The sequence below is a fragment of the Pogona vitticeps genome, chromosome 4 (assembly GCF_051106095.1).
Source record: "Pogona vitticeps strain Pit_001003342236 chromosome 4, PviZW2.1, whole genome shotgun sequence".
NCBI lineage: Eukaryota > Metazoa > Chordata > Lepidosauria > Squamata > Agamidae > Pogona > Pogona vitticeps.
In genome coordinates this window covers 156,664,098-156,676,705 of record NC_135786.1, presented here as the reverse complement: position 1 = coordinate 156,676,705, position 12,608 = coordinate 156,664,098, and the positions used below count along the sequence as shown (strand labels likewise).

The 12,608-nt window shown below is 38.7% G+C and overlaps 1 protein-coding gene across 2 annotated transcripts in view; it reads right to left on the bottom strand.

Annotated features, from left to right (window-relative positions):
- Positions 1-12,608, bottom strand: part of GMDS (GDP-mannose 4,6-dehydratase) — a 393,997-nt gene that overhangs the window by 270,231 nt on the left and 111,158 nt on the right. For both annotated transcript variants that reach the window (XM_078393409.1, XM_072998554.2), the window contains 2 exons: positions 1,735-1,927; positions 741-845 (listed from right to left, as the gene is read on the bottom strand). In XM_078393409.1, coding sequence (XP_078249535.1) covers positions 741-845; positions 1,735-1,927 — 298 coding nt within the window. The remainder of the gene's footprint in view (positions 1-740; positions 846-1,734; positions 1,928-12,608) is intronic.

The following is a 12,608-nucleotide window of genomic DNA, read 5'->3' as shown; positions in this document are numbered from 1 at the left end:
GCAAGTAAGTAAGCAGGCAAGTAAGAAAGAACGAACGAAAGAAAGTCCTACTATAATTAATAATGCTTTCTCTCTCCCTTGTACCCATCTCTTTCCACCAACCTTCCAGAACTATTTCCAGCCTGGAACTCTTCCTACTCATCCTCTAAAATATTTCAAAAGGTGGGGAAGGCAGCAAGTGAGAGTGGGAAAATTGTTTCTTCTTGTGAAATCATTATTTTGGACCCTGGCAAACAGCCAATGAACTCAGCACTTCTAAACAGCGAAGGAATGAGGTTGCCAGAATGGGGACTTAATATGAAATCTGCACAAGGGGACCAGATGAGTTCTTTCTATGATATAACTAATCTCAGGAGTGGGAAACAGTTAACACATCTTTGTAATGACAAGTACTCAATCTTCCTAATTCTGTTATTGGTATAGTGCTTAGAAGTACTTGGATTTTATATACAGAGGTTTTATAGATTATAGTATGTTAAAATCTTTATATATAAAGATGCTTTGAGGGGCTTAACACAGAAGAGATGATGATAATGTCAGGGGGAAAACCTGAAACGATCAATTCCTTCCATACAACTACTACATGTTTTTCTTAAGGTTTATACAAAACAAAATTTTGTATGTGAAAATAAAATCTTTCATTATGCAGAATTAGAATCTTCTTTGAAAGCAGCTTTAAATGAATTCCTGTTCAGATGTACACCAAGGGAGTGGTAGAAATTACCAAATATTGTTTTTACCTCTCCTGGGACTCTCATGGTTGAAGAGAATACCATTCACAGCAAACAAATTATAAGCTTCCCTGAAGTTCACTACAATCCAATAGGCGTAGAGTTTTGCTGCTCCTAAAACAATAATATTAATACACATTGAAACATTTGCAAAAGTCAGTATGCATATGCACTTGCACATATATATACACAGAGAGAGAGACAGCCAGAAAGAATTGTAGAACACACTACCCGAGTGTGGCTTGAACAAATGAGACTACTTAGAGAAGGCAGCCAAGGGAAAAAGCAAATATTGCAATCTTACATGCAAAATACTTAAACCTGATTCATCAGTGAGATGCGCTCCCGAGAAATCTTAGCTATACAAAAACCACTCCCAAGCCAAACATTCTTGAAATTAACAAAAAAAAGTTTCATCATCTGGATATTTTAAAAGGTATTTAAAATATATGTTAGCATCCATGAAACCAGATTGTCTTTATACAGCAGTATCCAACCAGATAAGAAATGTTGTCACTGTGGTTTCAACAAAAAAATATTGGCTAATGGAATCAATAGGATTTGTGTAAGTGCAGACTTACTAAGACCCCATTAATTCAACGAATCTACTCCAGTTAGGATTAACAACTGGATTTAGCGCATTATTGAATATGCTTCCCTGAGAGCCAGCCATCCTATTCTTAATAAAAGGAAAATAAGCCATTATAGAAATGTTGGAGAGAATATGTCAAATTGGGTGAAAAGGAAGAAAAAGAAGGTATAGCTGAATGAAGAACATGTTCATATCTTTATTTCAACCATCTTTATAAAGGGTTCAGGTCTAACAGGCCACCACCATAAACTGCTGCTCCAGAAAATATGATGTACAAATGACTGTGGCTTTAAGATGTGAAATGTTGCACCTCAGTGTACCTTTGGTCGCCCGAGTCACTTTGGTTTTAGTAGCAGCTATGCTTCCCTGTAGAATCATGGTGGAATACATAAGGATGAGTAATATACTTACCATATGGTGATCTAGGATAAAAAGGAGTGGTCTCCTTTTGTGGTATTTCTTGCACTTTCCCATAGAGTTCACTTGTTGAGGCTTGGTAGAACTTCACAGAGTTTATGAGGCCACATGTCTTGATAGCATCTAACAATCGTAATGTACCAATTCCATCAACATCAGCCGTATACTCTGCTAAATCAAAAGATATCTGAAGGGAGGAGACACAGAAGGCAAAAAAATTTTTTTGCAGAATGAAATGCAATCTGAAATGTTTTATTAAAGGATTTGAATATGCTCCTTATAAAACTGCAAAACTGTGGATACAGGAATATGTTTATTCATTTAATATACAATATATTTTGAATATTCTGAATAAAACTGGTACATGCCTGTTCTTTCAAGTTATCATGAAACCATTTCTCATACATCACTATTTTACATTATTTCCTGAGGAAACACTATGGTATTATGCTATAATTTAATTCCTAACAAACAGAATGATACTCACAAGGACAGGACTCTATAAGACATTTTAGCGAAGGTTTCAGGTTAATTTAGAAGAGAAAAAAAGAAAAGTTTTAAAATGTGTGCTTTTCTGGCTAAATCGCTACCATCATGACTGTGGACATAACTGCCCATTCACCATTTGCTGTTGCCGCAGGTGCTACACTCCCTTCCTATTGCTCCGGAGCTTGTGGTCGGCAAGCCACTCTTCGACCTGGCAGAGAGGCTCATCGTCCCGCCTCCTGCCAGGAGTGGCTAATTGTTATGTCAAGTATTTTCATCTTTAATCAAAATATTTGACACTGAAACAGAGGGAACACCAAGAGACATTTAGCCCACTATTTGGTCCAGAGTGGGAATGGGCTGGCTTTTTCCTTTTTCTAGTGATTGCACAATGTAATCACTGGAGCAAACCAGCCTGTCCCCAGAATGTTCCTACCAGCACCTTTCTAGGCACCTTCCAGAGAAAGAAAGCAGTGAGGTCCTCCAAAGCTGATTGACTACAAAAATTCCTACAAAAGGATAAATCAGTGTGGCCACTTATGGCACGTAGTATAAAGGCAATACTTTCTGGATTACTTTACCACACTGTGCCGAGTATCCTTAGTAGAGTACTAATTCTGATATACTATCATTATTCCTTTATTGATCCATTAGTAGTATGAAGCTATCTAACTCTTTCCTGGCCTTAGAGCAACACAGGGCTCATACAGACCTTATAATAATACGTAGAACCTATAGCAGACAAAGTAATCATAGGCATCAGAGCACATCAAAAGATACATCTGCTACGGTGTATCTAGTACCTAATATTTGAATATTAGGTACTGGATACATGTTCTGGTAGAATAGAATCCCTTCCTATGTGATTTTACTGAGGGGAATGGAAATTAATCTGGTGTCTATCCTGTTTCTGACTCTCTGGCTATATAACACTAATACTAAACATTACTATTAATCTCTCTGACAGTCAAGCTTCCATAAAGGAATGCTCATATTTTACAGATATAACATTCTAAAGGGTAGGAGACAACAAGGAGAACCAGGAAGCAATATATTATAGAATGCAAGACTCTGGAAAGACTATAAACCTTTGTCACAAACATGAATTCATGCATGCAACACAATCTATGTTTATTCATCACTATGTACCACTGTGTTCACTGGAACTCACTTCCTAGTACGCATACTTAGGACCACCACGTTAGTTTTCTTATCACTCCATCTGTTTGTTATTAATTCAATGGAACTGACTAGCTGTCAAGTTTATATAGCAAAGGAGTTTTTTTAAAACAAAATTATTTAAAGTCTCAAATTACAGAAATATTTTAATAGTACGACAGAAAGTGTTAGGCTTCTTGAAAAAACCTTTTAAAATTTTTACTTGGCTCTCCACGATCAAACCCACCATCAAAAGAGTCTGCAATGCAGCCAGGAGAGGATTTACAGTTTGAAATGTTGCAATGTCAATGATTAGTGATGCTGTAATGCTCCATGTTTTCTTATACAGTGAACTCCAGCTGTGCTAAATGCTTTAAACAGCCATTTTTAAAAAGGAGAATCTTGCAGAGTCACCCAAGAGCTTTAACAAGGGAGTTGTAAAAGAATAACCAATTCATTCTTCTTTATAGCATCCATGGGAATAAGTGATTAAAACTAAAATGTGGGAAGGGAAAAGTGACTTTGATAAATATAATTCAGTATTTTATTAATTTGTATATGCATGCTGAAATAAATGCAGTTGGAATGCATTATAGATTTAAAACCAAGGTACATTTTAACCTGAAATTAAGAAGAAAATTAAAAAGGTTGAGACGAAGTTTTTCTATATAACATGTCATGGTATTTCCACACGTTGTAACATCATTTTCAGGGTAGGCATTTAATGTTAAGCCAATAAAACATCAACATCTGACACACAATTTCTAACACTGGAAGAGCAAAAAGTGGCTGGTCCAAACAAAGAGAAAGACTTTGCAAGCTTTTTCACAATCATCTAAACAAGTTGACTCCATGTCCCCCTTTTTATATATTTATATAGCAGTGGGGAAAGTCAAAAGTATTGATAACAAATATAAGCATTATAATCCCAACAATTTCAGGAAAATATATATATATATTTCAGTATATCAATCAATTCAAAGGAAAAAATATAATGCCTCAATGTCCCGTTAAATCAGTGGCTCTAATCTGGATAAGATTAACAACAGGATTTAGCCCACAAACCTCTGTTACTCTGACAACAAAGCAACAGATGTGCCTTGCTTTTATATTTTGTATAAAATTTGTATAAAACATATAAATATGTTTTGAGAATGATCACCTTTACTGGATTAAAAAAATTAACAATTTTCTGGAGAAGGAGCCTTAAACATTCCTTCACTTGCTTTTGTTTTTTCTTGCTTATAAAATTTGCTCTTAAATATTAAAGTGAATTAATAGTAGTCTCACTGAAATTAATGGCACCCATTTCAGTGTTTAGCAACTCCCATTTGTTCCAACTGGTCTACTTTAGTTGAGGTTAAAACTGAATTTAATCCAAAGACCCTTTTTTTGGCATGTTTTCTTTTGCCGCAATGTGGTACAAAATGAGAAGATAAACTGACCAACATCTCATACATATGAATATGAAACATTTGTTCCCTATTTTGAATATACATGTCTGTAAACATATGTATTTTTGTCATGTTTGCAAAAAGCAAGCAGGCATGTTCCACTGACTCGGACAAGAGTAATGCATCTTGATATGTTCAGACACCTTTTTTCCCCAACGTGAAAGAGGGAAAACTTTCCTATTTATTAATAAGTTCGTATTTCTGCTCTGGTTTTAATCCAACCTATTCAAAACATCATTCCAAACTTTCACAGACCATACACAAATGTTTCTGATGCTATTTAAAGCAAGTATATTACAGATCAATAGGCACCTGATTACATAATTGCACATAGAAAAAATATAATTTGAGGCTAACCCATAAGCACTAACTGCTGAATCAAGGCAATGGTATTTGTTCCATTTAGGTGCTTTACTGCTACCTTAGCAAGTGTTTCACTTTGCTTTTTTTGTTTTTTGTTTTAATTGAAAACATTCCTGCTGGTGCAAACTGAGCTAAAATGAAACTAAAAATGTGCAATGTCTGCTATATAAATGGATTTAGAAAACGATAAATGGAAACAATAATAAATCACAGGATACTGAATAAAAGCCTAACTGAGGTGTCTAATTACATTTTGCTGTATTACAGTATTAACTTAATATCGTTTTGCTGAAATCCTACACACACTGTCTTCAGAATAAGTCCCACTTGGTCCAACAAGGCTTGATCCGCGGGAAATGAATTTTAGGACTGCAACCTTAAGCTCAGGTAACAGCTGAAAAACTGAGCTCTTCATACAGCATTTTGTGTTCTGCTGCTCCATATCATGCTAGCAAACAACAACGACTATTAAATATCGTGACAACAATGGCAACGTTATTTCATCCTACAGAGTTACATCAAATAAGAAACGTCAAGTATTTGCAAACAGCTATAAGATTTAAATAACAACAAACACCTGTATAAGAACAGGAATGCTGTTGCTGTTGTTATTTTTTCTGGATTACTGTAAATGAATTCCTGCACTGTCTTTTGCTTCCAGTTACTATTTTAACTGCTTCTCATGAGGAGAAACAATTATATGTTATTTACTGAGTGACCATTACTGATACTGAAATGCAAAATGATGTATACTGAAGAACCACCCATCAATGTCTATTGTGTCACTATAGTTCACCAGTAAGATTTAAGATTTTAAAAGTACAAGTACACTTAGCTTCTGTTGCCATCTGAGGTACTGAATGTTGATTCTCTCTAAAGAGGGTGTCTTGTGTGATAAGTATACAAATGGACACACGATTTAACTCTGCTTGCCAAAAATATCATGCTTGGAAGCCTTAAAAATATTTTGCAATCTGCACATGAAAACAAGACAGATCTATTAATTATCATAACTATTTAAATGTATAGCCTTTGACACTCAGAATGTTTAAGTTTTAAAGTCCATTTTAAAGGCTGATAAAACAGTTAAAGAATCATGAACAACAAAATTCTGTGTGGACCAGAGAGTACCCCGCTCCAAATGCTCTCACACAGAAAATCCATATTTATTTTATTTTTATTTATTTAATTAATTTATATGCCACCCACTCTACCCAGAGGTCTCTGGGTGGCTTACAATAATTAAAATTCAATACAATAAAATGACTAAAATACAATTATTTGTATATGTAACACAAATGAAGCTAAAGCTATGGCTTTGGTGACTCTTTAAATAGATCTTTCAATGGGTAGCAATAAGAGAACAGACCCTTTCTTCAGATGTCTTTCACCCTTAGTGAATACTGTCTCCAAAGAAGCTCATCTTTATAACACTAGACAAAGTTATCCCACACAGTATGATCACTTAATAGTCCAGTAGTGCTGCCTAGTTTTGTTATTAATTGTCCTTTAATGAATGAGTGGTGGCAAATCTACATGGTCTTTTAGATGGATATTATTACTAAATTCTAGATGATTCAGGGGAATATGTTACTATATATTGTTTTTTCTCTTTTTTGTTTTTTCCTCTTCTTTTCTGCAAGTCATTTCAAGACTCCTTTGTTATGGGAATGAATACATTTAAACTAAAAGTAAGATACTGTACAGTTCTACAACTGCAGACAATTACATCAAGCTTAGAGTGTAAAGAGGAAGGTAACACTACCACTTGCCTGATAATTAACAATGACTTTTCATCATACAGAAAAACAAGGAGGACGAGCATTTTTAAAGAATCCCACACAGTTATGGGAACTATCAAAAGAATCCAGATAGCAAATTAATCTGAAATTTTCTTCTTACTCATTTAAAACTTATGGCTTGCTGAAAGGTCGGCAGGACTTTGAAAACCTGGCATATGCAGTGACCCTAGTTAAAGAAGAATGGCTATACAGAAAACAGCTACAATATTGGGGGGTGGGGTGGGGGTGGGGGGGATGCCAAGACTCGGAACATACTATTCTATCTTCCACCGCAAATGGCTTCTTAAAGGCCCCAATACCACAGGAAATAAATGCTTATCTGCAAGTGCCAGAAAAACAACAAAGGTAAAGGGATTCCTTTTCTATTCTTTTGCTGTCCTACCCCCAACTGTGAAGTGTTTGGCGCTTCCGCTGAGTCCCAGCTATTTCAGAGTGCATTTGGCTTTAATCAGGTAGAGGGCAGGAACTCAACATCCTGCAGCCTTGCACTGATTAGGAGGAGTCAAATTCTACAAATTGGCAGATTTCTTCCTTTACACTTGCTTATTTGATGAATCATTTGCTTTAAAGGTTTTCAAAAGGAATAGTAGAGAAGAAGCAGGCCCAGCCTGTTAGCATTTTCAGACCTATTTATAACCACCCATCTAACAAGAATGAAGATCATTTTCACCCCCATAAACCAATATTTTAACAGTCTTCTTAAATTAATGCCACACTGCAATTATTTTGCAGAAAAATGTGCTGATTACTATAACCACCAACGTAGGAGATGTCATAAACGGGTACAAAAAAGGCCTTAATATATGGTAGTGAATCTTAAAAGCAAACTTTAAAAGCATATTACTACTGGCGCAAGGAATCACTTTCACAACTGCTGCGACATGACTCGATGTGGCCCAACTTGTAGCACTTTCAAAGTCTCTAGAGCAGAGGTCATCAACCTTTTTCCTACTGCAGACTGGCTGAGCCTCTGAGGGAGGTGGGGTGCCCCCTCGCGCTTGCGCTCTCAGAGGCATGCATGAAGTGTTGGGGAAACACATGCACCAGAGGCATGCATGCTTCCCCACTGCTTTGTGCATGCGCAGGAGGGCGTGCCAGCAGTGGTGGAAGCCTGGGAGTCTGAGCATGGCCCGGGTGCTCCCTCTGGCCACTCGTCTCCCGACAGACTCCAACAAGGCCGGGGGTGGGGCTCCTTGCCGCCCTCCGCAGCGGGAAATTCAAATGGCGAGCAGCCGCTGGTGCTGGTTCCGGAGCTGGAGGCACCAGTGGCGGCATCTGCCTGCTGAGGGCGAATTACTCGGCATAGCCAGGAGGGACAGTTGAGGGGCCTAACACCGAGAGAGGCCCGGAAAGAAAGAACAAGAAACCGGGCCTTCTTGGCAGTGGCCCCTCGACTATGGAACAGCCTTCCATCAGAGATCTGCCTGGCTTCCTCGCTGGGTGTTTTCAAGAGCCATTTAAAGATGTGGCTCTTCAGGCAGGCCTTCCCTCTTATCAATTCTTGAAATCTATCTTTCTGTTCTTTCATTCCCCATCTTGATCACACTATATTATTATTTAAATGTTTTATGATTGTGATGTTTTATTGTATTTAATGATATTTTATGATGTTTGTAAGCCTCCCCAAGTAGACGCTGTCTGGGGGGGGGGTAGAAATCGAATGAATAAATAAATAAAAATAAATAAGGAGTGAAGACCCCAGCCAGGAGGCAAGCAGCCAGAGCACCCGGCCATGCTCAGCCTCCTGGCTCTTGAACATCCCCGCCGCTGGGCCATGAAGACAGACCTCCCACATGAACTCCCCTCCCCACAGCTGCTTTGCATGCGGGGGCACATGCCTGAAGGGGCGAGGGAATGCTCACGCTGGCACTAGCATGCGCGTGTGTGTGCAAAGCAGCTGTGGGGAGGGGAGTGCATGCAGGGGCGGGAGATCTGTCTTCGCAGCCCAGTCAGGCTCAAGCCATGGACCGGCAATGGGCCGCTGACCAGGGGTTGACAACCTCTGCTCTAGAGACAATATTTGAAAGAAAAGACATAGCTCAGTGGCAGAGCACATCCTTTGTATTTAGAAGGTCCAGGTTAAGTTGATATATGTGTCAACTGGTCTAAATTTGCACACTTAGGAAAGATTCTGCTTATAAATTGAAATGCTAGACATGAAGATCAGTAGTATGATGATCAGCCCTTCAACTTAAAAGACATGATATAAAGGGAAAAAGATGAGGAAGGAAAAAAGCAGGATACAATATGAGGATGGAAACACCACAAGAGGAATGAACTAGGGCAGTGGTTCCCAACCTGAGGTAACTCAGGTATTCTTGGACTGCAATTCCCAGAAACCCTTTACCACCAGCTGTGCAGGGGCTTCTGGGAACTGCAGTGCAGATTACTAGATTACTCAAGGTTGGGAGTAGCTGAACTAGGGGAATGGTTGTAATTAGACAGGAAGAGAGGGCCAACAATAACCAATATCTCAAGAAGGCATATGGAATAGTTTTGTTGTTCTTTTTCCTTCTCTATGCTCTAGAGACAGCTGCTATTGAGCTTGATAGACCAATGTTTAGTTCCATACGCTTATAACCTATGCAAACAGTAGGTTTCTTGAATATATATTTTTATTTCAACTTTTGATGAATTTTGAAAATTACACTAATACATAAAATACTGTGAATTATCTAATATTGTGTGAGATACTGATTAATATTTATATATTTCATGTTCTGAGCAAAGAAAAAGGACAGGTTGCTTACCTGTAAACATGGTTCTTCAAGTGGATCTCTATGATCTTTCCTAAAGTCTTTAGTCCTGGTAACATAATAAGCCAATGCTCTTCGAACATCTAAAAAGTGAAGCATGCACTCAACATCGGTAACTGGGTCAGGAAACAAAGTTGGTAATATTAAAGGCTGGTTAACGTGAACTCAGAAACCACTTTAGGGAGGAAGGAAACATCAGGGTGTAGTACCACCTTGTCCTTAAAAAACTGAAGGCATGGGGAGTCCACACGAAGTGCTGCCAATTCACTAGCTCTACGAGCAGAAGTGATGGCCACCAGGAATAAAGCCTTGAATGAGAGCAATCGAAGGTCACAGGAAGCCATGGGCTCAAAGCGATGGTGAGTAAGGCAATGAAGCACCATTTGCAGTGACCATTGTGGCACAGGTTTCTTTAGCGCAGGTCTCATGTTGGACAGACCCTTGAAAAACGCCTTAAGTGTGGGGTGTGAAAACCATCTGGATGACTCAGAGCCATAGGGCTGAAAAGCAACAATGGCCGAGGTGTAGACTTTTAAGGTAGATTTGGAAAGTCTTAGGTCAAACAGGTGTCGCAGATAGAGAAGGAGTGTAGACAAGGCCACAGGTGAAGATTGCAACTTCTGCTCTTCAGTGAATCAGAAAATTTTGCCATTTATATTTGTAGAGCAGCTTGGTAGCTGGCTTCCTGGCTTTCTCAATAACCTCCGTTATTGATGGGAAATCCACTACGCTGTCAAGTGGAGAGACTCTAGGTCCGGATGAAGGATGTTCCCTTCATCCTGAGTGATCAGATGTGGAAGAAAGGGTAACCTTATCTTCTCCACCACTGACTGCAAGAGCACGGAGAACCATGGTTGTCGTGGCCACCAAGGAGCAATGAAGATTGCCTCTGCTTTCATCTGGAGTGTTCTCATTAGGGCTCTCTGAATGATGGGTATCGGTGGATAAAGAGCCCTTTGTTCCATGAAATCATAAAGGCATCTCCTAGTGACCCTTTGCGCTTTCCCACACGGGAAGCATACTTGCTGCACTTCTTGTTGGCTGGCGTTGCAAACATGTCTATGGATGGATGTCCCCACTTGTGGCACAGACTGAGGAACACCTTTTGATCGAGTTCCCACCCGTGAGATTGAAATGAGCGGCGGCTCAACTCATCTGCCAGCTGATTGTCCATCGTGGATACATGGATGGCCACGGGAAAGATGTGCTGATGGTAGCACCACTCCCACAGGTGAACTGTCAGAAACAGAAGTGTCTTCGACTATGTTCCTCCCTGCTTGTTTGTTTGTTTGTTTATTGCATTTATATGCCGCCCATCTAGACATGGTCTACTCTTTATATACAACATGGTCGTAGTGTTGTCTGTGACAACTTGTATCACTCTGCCTTTCACCAATGGGAGAAACGCCCTGTGCGCCTTCATCACTGCTATCAGCTCCAGATGGTTGATGTGGAGAGAAGCTTCTTGAGGGGACCAAAGGGCGTGAATTTGGTGTCCCTCGCAGTGGGCTCCCCAATCTAGGGGACGGGTATCTTTTGTAACCTGACGTGTCAACTGCAGGGGTCGAAAAGGTAGTCCTACGAGAAGATGTGGTAGGAATGTCCACCACTGAAGTTGTTCTGCTAGCTCTGGAGTGACTGTTAGACGCTTGTGCTGGCTGTCCTGCAGAGGATTAAATAGAGCAAGTAGCCAAGACTGAAGGGAGCACATCTTGAGGCGAGCGTGGGATAAGGCACAAGTTGTTGATGCCATGAGACCCAGAAGATGTTGTGCGTGTTTTGCTGACACTTTGCCCTGTGGCTTGAATTTCTGAACTGCCCTTCTTATTTTTTCTATGTGCTCTGGAGGTAGAAACATGTGAGCATGGACTGAGTCCAATCTTGCTCCGATGTAGTCCATCACTTGAGATGGTTCCAAGTATAAGTACCATCTATGTACTACTTTTAACACTGTTTCTTTAGTATACTGTTTATTAGTATACTATAAATAAGAAAATTATTGTAAGTGTAACTGTATTTATAGGTAATTATTACTTTTTTCTTTTTTGGTATGCAATCAGAGGATTGCAACTTATGTAATAATAAAAATTAAGAACAAGCAAACCTGTCACCAGTTGCTGCTAAGCTCTAGCATTCCTGTACCTATCAACCCATATTATGAGGAAATCATCAATGGGTAGATCTGAACTTAATAATACTTAGACCTAATGAAATCAGTTAGACCTAAGGAAAGTATGACTAATTTAAGCTCCATTGATTTCTACCGGTCTACTTTTAAGTAGTGCTCTATTTGGACCTAGCTCAAAAAATGCCAATGTAATTGCACACCATTACAAAGTACATCACTAAATCCTCCAAAAGCTTAACCTTATCCATTTTATTTTTTTAATTCCTTGAAAGGAAGAGAATTATTGGAAAGTCAGTGCCTGATCATGAACTACATACTGAAGAACCAAAACTTTTCAATACCTTTAGAAAATATCCCATTCTGCAACACACATCTAAAATATATTTAAGCTACATAAGGAAACATAAATCATAGCAGAATTGTTAACTAATAGTATTGCATATATATTAACAAACAATTTTGGATTTTTCAAAGCTGATCTTACATAATAATAAAAACACTATTACAAGTGTCAAAACAATTCATTGTCAGAAACCGTAACAAGTAATTTGTTGTACAATCAGACAAAATAACACAATCCTAGAAAACCATCAAGTACACCTCCTTTTGTGGATGTATAATTACTGTTCTATTACTATTTTTCCCACAACTCTACAGTTTTGTGCACACATATTATTCATATTATCCTGTCTTTCTCTGGTCACTGTGAAAAATGATGAAA